The 14,357-nt window shown below is 48.8% G+C and overlaps 1 protein-coding gene across 2 annotated transcripts in view; it reads left to right on the forward strand.

Annotated features, from left to right (window-relative positions):
- The window catches only part of LOC134945701 (RING finger protein 112-like), a 68,195-nt gene that overhangs the window by 27,544 nt on the left and 26,294 nt on the right, over window positions 1-14,357 (forward strand). For both annotated transcript variants that reach the window (XM_063935147.1, XM_063935146.1), the window contains exons 5-6: window positions 5,076-5,180; window positions 5,283-5,333. In XM_063935147.1, the coding sequence (XP_063791217.1) occupies window positions 5,076-5,180; window positions 5,283-5,333 (156 nt within the window). The remainder of the gene's footprint in view (window positions 1-5,075; window positions 5,181-5,282; window positions 5,334-14,357) is intronic.

Here is a 14,357-nt window from a genome sequence, read left to right on the forward strand (position 1 = left end):
AGGTAAGAAATTCTCCCTGTCTAAGAAGATGCTAGCTCGCTGTCCTATCCCTGCGGAGTTGAGTACCAAGTGGGAATCTCCACCGCCGGTGGACTCCCATGTTGCCCGTCTTGTGGTGTCATCTACTCTGTCACTACCGTCACCTCATTGAAAGAACCGACGGATAAGCGTGTCGAGGGATGCCTGAAGTCTATTTACACTCTTGCAGGTTCTGTACATAGACCCAATATGGCAGCCTCGTGGGCCGCTAAAGGAATTGAAGCCTGGGTTCAGGCAATTGAGGACGAGCTACCTCAGGATTTTCCTGACACTGCCAGACAATACCTGTCTTATATCACCACAGCCTCCCACTATATTCTGGAGGCGGCCTCTGAGGCAGGTGTAATGGCCGCAAAAGCGTCTACTACGTCTATTCTTGCTCACCGAATTTTGTGGCTAAGGTCCTGGAAGGTGGACCTGGATTCCAAAAAGACCTTGGTGGTACTCCCTTTTAAGGGAGACATCCTTTTTGGGGAGGATCTGAACAAGATTGTCACTGACTTGGTGTCTGCCAAGACTGCGTGGTTCCCAAGTACTAATCCTTCTGCTCTGAAAGGCTAAGAGTACCACTTTTCGTTCCATTCAGCTTACAGGGAAAGCAAAAGGTCATGCATACCCGAGACAGGCTTGTGCTTCTAAAACCACTAAGCCTAAACCTAAACAATCCTGGGCCACCCGTTAGCCTGCTTCCAAACAGGACAAGCCTGCTGCATGATGGGGCGGGCCTCCCCCTGGGGGACCCCAGGGCAGGAGGCATACTTCTGCGCTTCACCCAAATCTGGTTAAAGACCACTTTGGACGCCTGGGTGCGGGAAGTTGTCTCACGGGTATGCAGTCTCTTTAGAGAGATGTCCCCCTCGCCAGTTCTGCACGGCGGTGATCCCGTCGGACACGTTGAAAGCACAGGCTCTACACTTAGTTGTGCAATCCCTCCTGGACACAGGAGTGGTGGTGCCGGTACCTCTGTCCCAGAGAGGCAGGGAATACTATTCGACCCTGTTTCTAGTTCCAAAACCAAATGGGTCCTTCCAGCCTATACTCAACCTCAAATCAAGGGTGTCAGGATCCTGCAGTATCTGGACGACTTGCTGATCCTGGCGAACTCCCAAGATGTTCTCTTCAGTCATCTGGAAATGGCGGTACAATTCCTGCAGGCCCATGGGTGGCTTATCAACTGGAAAAAATCCTCACTGGTTCCTGCTCAGAGCACGGTGCACCTGGGAGCACTGCTGGGCACACGCAGCCAGTGATTGTTTCTGTCTCCAGAGAAAGTCCAGAAACTTCAGGACAGGATCAGATACTTCCTATCGCGCATAGGAGTGTTGACACACTCGGCGATGCAAGTACTAGGTCTCATGGTGTCGACTTTCAACATGGTGGAGTACGCTCAATTTCATTCTCGCCCTCTGCAGAGATTAATCCTCTCCAAGTGGGACGGTTGCTTAGCGGATCAGGTCTCAAATGATCTCCTTGACTCCGGAGGTCCGTCTGTCACTGAGCTGGAGCAGCGGCCGTCCCTTCTGGATCTCCAACTGGGTCCTTCTGACAATGGACCCCAGTCTGAGAGGTTGGGGCGTGGTGTTGGAGCAACACTCTCTCCAAGGTCGGTGGACCAGGGAGGAATCTCTCCTCCCGATAAACATTCTGGAATTGAGGGCAGTGCTCAATGCATTGCGACTTGCCTTACCTCTGGTACAGAACAGGTCTGTTCAAGTACAATCAGGCAATGCCCCCACGGTGGCGTACATAAATCATCAAGGCGGCACCCAAAGCTGCATGGCAATGTTGGAAGTGTCAAAATCCTCCAATGGGCGGAACGCCATCTGCCAGCAATATCGGCAGTGTTCATTCCCAGAGTCCTCAACTGTGAAGCGGATTTCCTCAGTCGTCAGGACGTTCACACCGGAGAGTGGAGTCTTCATCCGGAAGTCTTTCAACTCCTTGTGGACAAGTGGGGCCTACCAGATGTGGACCTGATGGCGTCTTGACACAATCACAAGGTTCCCGTCTTCGGATCAAGGACAAGGGTTTCTCAAGCAGCGTTCGTGGACGCACTGGCAATTCCATGGAACTTTCGGCTGCCCTACGTGTTCCCTCCAGTGTCAATCCTGCCCAGGGTACTACGGAAGTTCAAGCAAGAAAGAGGAACACTACTTCTAGTGGCTCCAGCATGGCCCAGACGGCACTGGTTCTCAGACCTGCAGGGTCTTTCGATAAAGCGTCCTCTTCTACTTACTCAATGACCAGACTTCCTCGTTCAGGGCCCTTGTGTCTACCCGGACCTGGCCAGATTGGCTTTGACAGCATGGCTCTTGAAGCTTCACTCCTGAGGGCCAAAGGATTCTCTGAGGAGGTTATTCAAACTATGCTTCAGGCCCACAAGCCGGCTTCTGCACGGATTTATTATAGGGTCTGGAATTCTTACTTCACATGGTGTGCGGATAAGAATTATGATGCTTACAAGTTTAGTACTTCCAGACTTCTTGCGTTTTTGCAACAAGGCCTGGATTTAGGACTTTGTCTGGCCTCCCTCAAGGTTTACATTTCTGACTTGTCAGTGTGGTTTCAGAGGAAAATTACATCTTTACCTGACGTTCATACCTGTTAAGGATTCAGCCTCCCTATGTCCCTCCTGTGGCTCCATGGGATCTGTCTGTTGTTCTGAATGCCCTGCAAGAGTCTCCATTTGAACCTCTTGAAACAGTGGACCTTAACTGGCTCATGGCCAAGGTCCTGTTTTTACTGGCTATTGCTTCAGCTAGAAGGGTATCGGTCTTAGGAGCTTTTTCCTGTCGTCCCCCCTTTCTGATATTTCATCATGACCGGGTAGTTCTTAGAACTCGCCCAGGTTATTTGCCTAAGGTGGTGTAATCTTTTCACCTTAACCAAGAGATTGTGGTTCCGGTCTTCAACTCTTCTGAATTGTCCTCCAAAGAGCGGTATTTGGATGTGGTACGGCCTCTCCGTATCTACGTAGGGAGGACAGCCTCTCTTAGGAGGTCAGATTCGTTATTTGTACTTTTTGGTTTTCCCAAACGTGGCTGGCAGGCGAATAAGCAGACCTTGGCCAGATGGATTAGAATGGTGAATGCACAAGCATATGCACAGGCTGCTATTACAGCCCATTCTACTCGGTCTCTTGGACCTTCTTGGGCGGCCCGCCGTGGCGTGTCCACAGAACAATTGTGCAATGTGACAACGTGGTCCTCAGTGAACACGTTCATTAGGTTCTATGCCTTTGATACTTCCGACTCCCAGGATGCTTCCTTTGGACGCCAGGTTCTTGTACCCGCTACAGTGCGTCCCCTCCCATGAGGAACTGCTTTAGGACATCCCCAATGTATTCACTGTGGAATGCCAGTGTACCCCGCTGCAGAAAAGGAGATTTATGGTAGATTTACCATAGTTAAATCTCTTTCTGCGAGGTACACTGGATTCCACAGGGCGCCCACCCTGACGCACTTAGCTTCTTTGTATGGCTTTAGCCGCTGGTCCCTTCTCCTGTCGTGAGAACGTGGTTCTATGTGACTTACATCTACCTTCTCTCTTACCTGTTACTGCATTGGACTGGTTAACAATACTGAGCGCCAGTGCCTGGAGGCGGGGATATAGAGGAGGCGGTGCAGTGCATCCTGGGAACAGTCAAAGCTTTAGCCTGTTGGTGCCTCGGATCAAGATCCAGCCCTACACCCCGATGTATTCCCTGTGGAATCCAGTGTACCTCGCAGAAAGAGATTTAACCATGGTAAGTCTACCATAAATCTCCTTATTTCAGTTACTTTTTAAAGGCTGCCTGTGGCACTGTGCGTCGGTCCGCCCCTGCAGCTGTGGCTGAATCCTGACTTGCTGCTTTCTGGCTGGCAGGCTGTAGGGAATCAATGCAGGCTCAACCTGCTGGACTCCTCCAAGCCCCATGGGAAGAAGAGCGCTGCAGCTGGGCATGCACAACAACAGCCCTCCTTCCGGCCCGCGGCCATTTGTGTTACTGACCCCTCCCCTCACTGACTGCTCTGGCACTCCCACTGCCGCCGGCTCAGCTTTATGAGCCGCCACCTGATCAGAGATGACGGCTCTAAACGCGGTAGGCAGCCAGAGCAGAGCCGCCAGCGCCTTCTGCCTGTTAGGTGGCCTGCAAACCTCTGCTGCTAGCTGCCAAACTGAGCCAGCCCTAGGCTTGGAGTAGGCATTCCATATGCCCTAGGAAATTGCCTATGCCTAGGGCCGGCTCTGCAGGCTGACACAGAAAAAACATGTAATGTTCAGTCTTAATCAACTGCTAAAGTAAAGGGGCCCTATTCAGTCCTGACCGCTGTTATGCAAATTTGCTGGGGGGGAGGGCAATTATCGATCAACTGCGCATGCGTACGGATCGTAGTACGCATGCGCGGGGCCTAACTGAAAAAATTCGGAGTCTTTTTTGATCACTAGCCGTATGCAAGGTGATTGACAGGAAGCGGGCACTTGGGGGTGGTAACTGCCCATGTGTCAGGAAAAACGCTGGAGTGGCCAAGCGTTTTCAGGGCGGGTGTGTGATGTCAGCTCCGGCCCTGATCAGCCTGTTTGTATCGCACTGTAGGAGTAAGTCCTGGGCTGCGCACAGACTGGAAAAAATCATTCGACGGTGAGTTGAGAACGGATTTGCAGCTGACTGGCGAACGCCAAGATTTTTGCACAATGTATGCAGACTTACATGGGGCGAGTTTTCCCTCTGTCTGGATGGCGGCTATGCGATCGCAGACCTCTGGAAATTCTCAGAGGAGCTCTGCACATGTTACATCTGCCCACCCCCCCTCCTGCAGTGCTGCATGGTTTGGTCCAGGTGCACCATTAGCTTCTGTTTTTTGCTTTACTTCGCAATCAGGTCAGGCTCTGAGTATCCTCTGGATGATGTTCTCTGATGTACTAAATAAAAAGAACAGAAGACAGAGGCCAGACCTCGTGTGATATAGTCCTTGATACTGTTTAAATAGAACATCGACTCAGTATTGGTGACCATGTCCCTTTTATATGACTCAGTCCGTGTCCTCTCTCCGCAGATGGCCGTGTTTGTCCTGGACACAGAGGGATCGCTGGACATAGAGAGTGACCGAGAAACCTGCATCAAGCTGTCCGCGCTCTCCATGCTCCTCAGCTCATACCTGGTACTAGCTCAGCATTCTCTGTCACTTATAGGACACGCTCAGTGGTCTCTATGAGGCGTCTTTATATGATTAACCACAATGTCTACAATCTCTAATTCCCAGATATTCAATATTAGTGCCATGCTGAAAACTACAGAGCTGGACTACCTAGAGGTAAGATGTTCTGGATGTTTCCCCACTGCCTGGAACATATCTTGGATAGAGATGTGCACCTGACACTTTTCGGGTTACGTGTTTTGGTTTTGGTCTGGATCTCTTTTCGTGTTTTGGATCTGGATTGGTTTTACCAAAACCACCCTTTCAGGTATAAGTTTTGGATCTTTTAAAAAAAAAAAAAAAACATAAAACCACCTAAAATAACAGAATTTGTTTTTTTTGTTCCTACAGTATTATTAACTTCAGTAACATTCATTTCCACTCATTTCCAGTCTATTCTGAACACCTCACACCTCACAATATTGTTTTTAGGCCAAAATGTTGCACCGAGGTCGCTGGATGACTTTGCTAAGCGACACACCTGGCCCATCTAGGAGTGGCACTGCAGTGGCAGACAGGATGGTAGTTTTAAAAACTAGTCCCCAAAGAGCACATAATGCAAAGAAAAAAAATAAGAGGTGCAAGATGGAATTGTCCTTATGTTGTATAAACAGGACATGCACACTTTAACAAACCAATTATTTCAGTGACAGGGTCTGCCACATGACTGTGACTGAAATGATTGGTTTGTTTGGCCCCCCACAAAAAAAAAATTGCAATTAATCTCTCCTTGCACAAACTGGCTCTTCAGAGGCAAGATGTCGTCCTTATCCTTCGATTCCTCACCCCTTTCACTGTGTACATCCTCCTCCTCACAGAGTATTTATTCGTCCCCACTGGAATCCACCATCTCAGGTCCCTGTGTACTTTCTGGAGGTAATTGCTGGTCAAGGTCTTCCCGGAGGAATTGATTATAATTCATTTTAATGAACATCATCTTCTCCACATTTTCTCTATCGTCCTAAGTGGATGCTGGGGTTCCTGAAAGGACCATGGGGAATAGCGGCTCCGCAGGAGACAGGGCACAAAAAAGTAAAGCTTTACTAGGTCAGGTGGTGTGCACTGGCTCCTCCCCCTATGACCCTCCTCCAGACTCCAGTTAGATTTTGTGCCCGAACGAGAAGGGTGCAATCTAGGTGGCTCTCCTAAAGAGCTGCTTAGAGAAAGTTTAGTTTAGGTTTTTTTCTTTACAGTGAGTCCTGCTGGCAACAGGATCACTGCAACGTGGGACTTAGGGGGAAAGTAGTAAACTCACCTGCATGCAGAGTGGATTTGCTGCTTGGCTACTGGACACCATTAGCTCCAGAGGGATCGAACACAGGCCCAGCCGTGGAGTCCGGTCCCGGAGCCGCGCCGCCGACCCCCTTGCAGATGCTGAAGCGTGAAGAGGTCCGGAAACCGGCGGCTGAAGACTCCTCAGTCTTCATAAGGTAGCGCACAGCACTGCAGCTGTGCGCCATTTTCCTCTCAGCACACTTCACTGGGCAGTCACTGAGGGTGCAGAGCGCTGGGGGGGGGCGCTCTGAGAGGCAAATATAAACCTTATACAAGGCTAAAAATACCTCACATATAGCCCATAGGGGCTATATGGAGATATTTAACCCCTGCCTGACTGGAAAAATAGCGGGAGAAGAACCCGCCGAAAAAGGGGCGGGGCCTATCTCCTCAGCACACGGCGCCATTTTCTGTCACAGCTCCGCTGGTCAGAACGGCTCCCAGGTCTCTCCCCTGCACTGCACTACAGAAACAGGGTAAAACAGAGAGGGGGGGCACATTAATGGCTATATATATATATATTAAAGCAGCTATAAGGGAGCACTTAATATAAGGATATCCCTTGTATATATAGCGCTTTGTGGTGTGTGCTGGCAGACTCTCCCTCTGTCTCCCCAAAAGGGCTAGTGGGTCCTGTCTTCATTAGAGCATTCCCTGTGAGTTTGCGGTGTGTGTCGGTACGTGGTGTCGACATGTATGAGGACGATATTGGTGTGGAGGCGGAGCAATTGCCAAATATGCAGATGTCACCCCCCAGGGGGTCGACACCAGAATGGATGCCTTTATTTGTGGAATTACGTGATGGTTTATCTTCCCTTAAACAGTCAGTTGAGGACATGAGGCGGCCGGACAATCAATTAATGCCTGTCCAGGCGCCTCAAACACCGTCAGGGGCTGTAAAACGCCCTTTGCCTCAGTCGGTCGACACAGACCCAGACACGGGCACTGATTCCAGTGACGACGGTAGAAATTCAAACGTATTTTCCAGTAGGGCCACACGTTATATGATTTTGGCAATGAAGGAGACGTTACATTTAGCTGATACTACAGATACCGTAAAACAGGGTATTATGTATGGTGTGAAAAAACTACAAACAGTTTTTCCTGAATCAGAAGAATTAAATGACGTGTGTGATGAAGCGTGGGTTGCTCCTGATAAAAAGTTGATAATTTCAAAAAAGTTATTGGCATTATACCCTTTCCCGCCAGAGGTTAGGGCGCGCTGGGAAACACCCCCTAAGGTGGACAAGGCGCTCACACGCTTATCCAAACAAGTGGCGTTACCCTCTCCTGAGACGGCCGCACTTAAGGATCCATCAGATAGAAAGATGGAAGTTATTCAAAAGAATATATACACACATGCAGGTGTTATACTACGACCAGCTATAGCAACTGCCTGGATGTGCAGTGCTGGAGTAGTTTGGTCAGAATCCCTGATTGAAAATATTGATACCCTAGATAGGGACAATGTTTTACTGTCGTTAGAACAAATAAAGGATGCATTTATCTATATGCGTGATGCACAGAGGGATATTTGCACACTGGCATCTCGGGTGAGTGCTATGTCCATTTCAGCCAGAAGAGCCTTATGGACACGACAGTGGACAGGCGATGCGGATTCAAAACGTCACATGGAGGTTTTGCCGTATAAAGGGGATGAGTTATTTGGAGTTGGTCTATCAGACTTGGTGGCCACGGCTACTGCCGGGAAATCCACTTTTTTACCTCAAGTCACTCCCCAACAGAGAAAGGCACCGACCTTTCAACCGCAGCCTTTTCGCTCCTACAAAAATAAGAGAGCAAAGGGCTTGTCGTACCTGCCACGTGGCAGAGGAAGAGGGAAGAGACACCAACAGGCAGCTCCTTCCCAGGAACAGAAGCCCTCCCCGGCTCCTGCAAAAACCTCAGCATGACGCTGGGGCCTCTCAAGCGGACTCGGGGACAGTGGGGGGCCGTCTCAAAAATTACAGCGCGCAGTGGGCTCACTCGCAGGTAGACCCCTGGATCCTGCAGATAATATCTCAGGGGTACAGGTTGGAATTAGAGACGGATCCTCCTCATCGTTTCCTGAAGTCTGCCTTACCAACCGTCTCTTCCGAAAGGGAGAGGGTGTTGGAAGCCATTCACAAGCTGTACGCTCAGCAGGTGATAGTCAAAGTACCCCTATTACAACAAGGAAAGGGGTATTATTCCACTCTGTTTGTGGTACCGAAGCCGGATGGCTCGGTAAGGCCTATTCTAAATCTGAAGTCCTTGAACCTCTACATAAAAAAGTTCAAGTTCAAGATGGAGTCACTCAGAGCAGTGATAGCGAACCTGGAAGAAGGGGACTTTATGGTATCCTTGGACATCAAGGATGCGTATCTACACGTTCCGATTTACCCCGCACACCAGGGGTACCTCAGGTTCATTGTTCAAAACTGTCACTATCAGTTTCAGACGCTGCCGTTCGGATTGTCCACGGCGCCTCGGGTCTTTACCAAGGTAATGGCCGAGATGATGATTCTTCTTCGAAGAAAAGGCGTATTAGTTATCCCATACTTGGACGATCTCCTAATAAGGGCAAGGTCCAGAGAACAGCTGGAGACAGCTTTAGCACTATCTCAAGAGGTGCTAAGACAACACGGGTGGATTCTGAATATTCCAAAATCCCATTTAATCCCGACAACTCGTCTGCTGTTCCTAGGAATGATTCTGGACACGGTTCAGAAAAAGGTTTTCCTTCCAGAGGAAAAAGCCAAGGAGTTATCCGATCTGGTCAGGAACCTCCTAAAACCAGGAAAAGTGTCAGTACATCAATGCACAAGAGTCCTGGGAAAAATGGTGGCTTCTTACGAAGCAATTCCATTCGGCAGATTCCATGCAAGAATATTCCAAAGGGATCTGTTGGACAAATGGTCAGGGTCGCATCTGCAGATGCACCTGCGAATAACCCTGTCACCAAAGACAAGGGTGTCACTTCTGTGGTGGTTGCAGAAGGCTCACCTATTAGAAGGCCGCAGATTCGGCATTCAGGATTGGATCCTGGTGACCACGGACGCCAGCCTGAGAGGCTGGGGAGCAGTCACACAAGGAAGAAACTTCCAGGGAGTATGGACGAGTCTGGAAAAGTCTCTTCACATAAACATTCTGGAACTAAGAGCAATCTACAATGCTCTAAGCCAGGCGGAACTTCTCCTGCAAGGAAAGCCGGTGTTGATTCAGTCGGACAACATCACGGCGGTCGCCCATGTAAACAGGCAGGGCGGCACAAGAAGCAGGAGTGCAATGGCAGAAGCTGCCAAGATTCTTCGCTGGGCGGAGAATCACGTGATAGCACTGTCAGCAGTGTTCATCCCGGGCGTGGACAACTGGGAAGCAGACTTCCTCAGCAGACACGATCTTCATCCGGGAGAGTGGGGTCTACATCCAGAAGTCTTCAACATGTTAATAGACCGTTGGGAAAGACCAATTGTAGACATGATGGCGTCTCGCCTCAACAAGAAACTGGACAAATATTGCGCCAGGTCAAGAGATCCACAGGCAATAGCTGTGGACGCACTGGTAACTCCTTGGGTGTACCAGTCAGTGTATGTGTTTCCTCCTCTGCCGCTCATACCAAAGGTATTGAAGATCATACGGCAAAGAAGAGTAAGAACAATACTAGTGGTTCCGGATTGGCCGAGAAGGACTTGGTATCCGGAACTTCAAGAGATGCTCACGGACGAACCGTGGCCTCTACCTCTGAGAAGGGACCTGCTACAGCAGGGTCCCTGTCTTTTTCAAGACTTACCGCGGCTGCGTTTGACGGCATGGCGGTTGAACGCCAGATCCTAAAAGGGAAAGGCATTCCAGAAGAAGTCATTCCTACCTTGATTAAGGCACGGAAGGAAGTCACCGTGAAACATTATCACCGCATTTGGCGAAAATATGTAGCGTGGTGCGAGGATCGGAAGCCCTGGCCTCTGCCAGGAGAGTATCTGAATTGGCGGCTTTATCTTATAAAAGTCCTTATCTAATCTTCCATTCGGATAGGGCAGAACTGCGGACTCGTCCGCATTTTCTCCCTAAAGTGGTATCAGCATTTCATCTGAACCAACCTATTGTGGTGCCTGCGGCCACTAGCGACTTGGAGGACTCCAAGTTGTTGGACGTTGTCAGAGCCTTAAAAATATACATTGCAAGGACGGCTGGAGTCAGAAAATCTGACTCGCTGTTTATATTGTATGCACCCAACAAGTTGGGCGCACCTGCTTCTAAGCAGTCGATTGCTCGTTGGATTTGTAACACAATTCAACTTGCACATTCTGTGGCAGGCCTGCCACAGCCTAAAACTGTAAAAGCCCACTCCACAAGGAAGGTGGGCTCATCTTGGGCGGCTGCCCGAGGGGTCTCGGCATTACAACTCTGCCGAGCAGCTACGTGGTCGGGGGAGAACACGTTTGTAAAATTTTACAAATTTGATACCCTGGCAAAGGAGGACCTGGAGTTCTCTCATTCGGTGCTGCAGAGTCATCCGCACTCTCCCGCCCGTTTGGGAGCTTTGGTATAATCCCCATGGTCCTTTCAGGAACCCCAGCATCCACTTAGGACGATAGAGAAAATAAGAATTTACTTACCGATAATTCTATTTCTCGGAGTCCGTAGTGGATGCTGGGCGCCCATCCCAAGTGCGGATTATCTGCAATACTTGTACATAGTTATTGTTAACTAATTCGGGTTATTGTTAAGGAGCCATCTTTAAGAGGCCCTTTCTGTTGTCATACTGTTAACTGGGTTTAGATCACAAGTTGTACGGTGTGATTGGTGTGGCTGGTATGAGTCTTACCCGGGATTCAAAATGCCTCCCTTATTGTGTATGCTCGTCCGGGCACAGTACCTAACTGGAGTCTGGAGGAGGGTCATAGGGGGAGGAGCCAGTGCACACCACCTGACCTAGTAAAGCTTTACTTTTTTGTGCCCTGTCTCCTGCGGAGCCGCTATTCCCCATGGTCCTTTCAGGAACCCCAGCATCCACTACGGACTCCGAGAAATAGAATTATCGGTAAGTAAATTCTTATTTTCTGGAAGTAACCTCCTACGCCGATCGCTGACAAGGTTACCGGCTGCACTAAACACTCTTTCGGAGTACACACTGGCGGGGGGGGGGGGGGGGGCAACTTAGGTAAAATAAAGCCAGTTTGTGCAAGGGCCTCCAAATTGCCTCTTTTTCCTGCCAGTATACATACGGACTGTCTGACATGCCTACTTGGATGCTGTCACTCATATAATCCTCCACCATTCTTTCAACGGTTACCAGTTATATAGATATAGCACACACATATTCCGCAGCGCTTTACAGAGAATATTTGGGCATTCACATCAGTCCCTGCCCCAGTGGAGCTTACAATCTATGTTCCCTACACACACATTAGGGTTATTTTTTTGTTGGGAGACAATTAACCTACCAGTATATTTTTGGAGTGTGGGAGGAAACTGGAGTACCCAGAGGAAACCCACGCAAGTACCGGGAGAATATACAATCTCCACACAGTTAGGGCCATGCTGGGAATCGAACCCATGACCTCAGTGCTGTGAGGCAGTAATGCTAACCATTACACCATCCGTACTGCCCACAGTAGACATGTCAGAAATTGTTGGCAGCTCCTTCAGTCTGGACCAGATGTCTGCACTTGCTCCTGACTGCACTGCATCACCGCCAGCAGGTCGGCTAGGAAATTTTATTTTTTTCCTTGCAGTTGCGGAAGAACTTGAAGGAGGAGCTGTTGATGGGTCACGTTCCCCTTGAGCTAACAATTTTCTTATCAGCAGTTCTTTGAACCTCTGCAGATTTCACTGGAAAGAGAGATACCACGTAGGCTTTAAACCTTGGATCGAGCACGGTGGCCAAAATGTAGTACTCTGATTTCAACAGACTGACCACCCTTGAATCCTGGCAAAGCAAATGAAGGGCTACATCCACAAGTCCCACATACTTAGCGGAATAGCTCCGTCTTAGCTACTCCTTCATTTTCTCCAGCTGCTTCTGCAAAAGGAAATGCATGGAAACTGGCGCTTCAAAAAAAATCAATCAACCAAATATACTCTAAAAGCTACTCACCATAATGGGGCAGGCTATACCCTGCAAACAATTTAAAGATAAAAAAGAGAGAGGTGGGATTGCTGAGAGAGGATGTCATATGAATTGTATTTATAAAGCAATGTAGCATAAAATAGCATAACACAAATAAAAATGGTATTAATAAAATGAACAAATGATAAATGTTTATCTTGAGCTAGGACAAAAAAGTATAATACTTTATTGTTTAAAACAGTCAATAGGCTAATACGTGGACAAAGTAGTGCAAAGCCTTATAATGTTTATGCAAGTTTAAGATCGCATGTTATAGGCATCCGTGAATAATACCACTTGGGTGTTTAGTCTCGTAAATATCACAGAGGTTATGGATCCTCCCGCTGAATAGCGGACACTCTGTGAATTGACTAGAAATGGTTGTTTGTAGAGGAAAAGTCGCTCCTGGTCAGGAAATCTCTATCCAGCCGTGCGTCCACAGGCTGGGAAGCTGATGAGATTCGGCTGCACTAAGGTGGTCATTCCAAGTTGATCGCTAGCTGCAGTTGTTCGCAGCGATCAGGTCTACATCAGCGCTGTTTCTAGCCAATCTGGCTCCCAGTGCAAGATTTAAAAATGCGACCCCCGCCCCATTGACATAAACCCCCCCCCCCCCCCAGATATAAAGATGAAAAATTTGCACGCATGCTCCGGGCAAGGGCTTCGTAAAATGGGCGTGGCTTCATCTGAAAAGACTACTTTACACCCCGGTTTTTGACCCTGCACCAACAGATCATGGCCACTACAGGAAAAAATAAATTCTACCATATTAAGCCCCACACATTACGGCAGGCAAGAGTCCCCATTTTACACATTACGGCAGGCAAGAGTCCCCATTTTACACATTACGGCAGGCAAGAGTCCCCATTTTACACATTACGGCAGGCAAGAGTCCCCATTTTACACATTACGGCAGGCAAGAGTCCCCATTTTACACATTACGGCAGGCAAGAGTCCCCACTTTACACATTACGGCAGGCAAGAGTCCCCATTTTACACATTGCGCAGGCGAGAGTCCCCATTTTAAACATTACTGCAGGCATGACTCCCCATTTTACACATTACGGCAGGCAAGAGTCCCCATTTTACACATTACGGCAGGCAAGAGTCCCCATTTTACACATTACGGCAGGCAAGAGTCCCCATTTTACACATTACGGCAGGCAAGAGTCCCCATTTTACACATTACGGCAGGCAAGAGTCCCCATTTTACACATTACGGCAGGCAAGAGTCCCCACTTTACACATTACGGCAGGCAAGAGTCCCCATTTTACACATTGCGCAGGCGAGAGTCCCCATTTTAAACATTACTGCAGGCATGACTCCCCATTTTACACATTACGGCAGGCAAGTGTCCCCATTTTACACATTACGGCAGGCAAGTGTCCCCAGTTTACACATTACGGCAGGCAAGAGTCCCCATTTTACACATTACGGCAGGCAAGAGTCTCCACTTTACACATTACGGCAGGCAAGAGTCCCCATTTTACACATTACGGCAGGCAAGAGTCTCCATTTTACACATTACGGCAGGCGAGAGTCCCCATTTTAAACATTACTACAGGCAAGTGTACCCATTTTACACATTATGGCAGGCGAGAGTCCCCATTTTAAACATTACTGCAGGCAAGTGTACCCATTTTACACATTACGCAGGCAAGTGTCCCCTTCTACAAAGAAAGAGAGAGAGAGAGAGAGAGAGAGAAAGATATACTTACATTTGCAGCGGTCCTCTTCTATCCCTTCCCACTCTTTTGCCCGTGCCGGCCCACCT

Source organism: Pseudophryne corroboree, chromosome 7, assembly GCF_028390025.1.
Source record: "Pseudophryne corroboree isolate aPseCor3 chromosome 7, aPseCor3.hap2, whole genome shotgun sequence".
In the NCBI taxonomy this organism is placed as follows: domain Eukaryota; kingdom Metazoa; phylum Chordata; class Amphibia; order Anura; family Myobatrachidae; genus Pseudophryne; species Pseudophryne corroboree.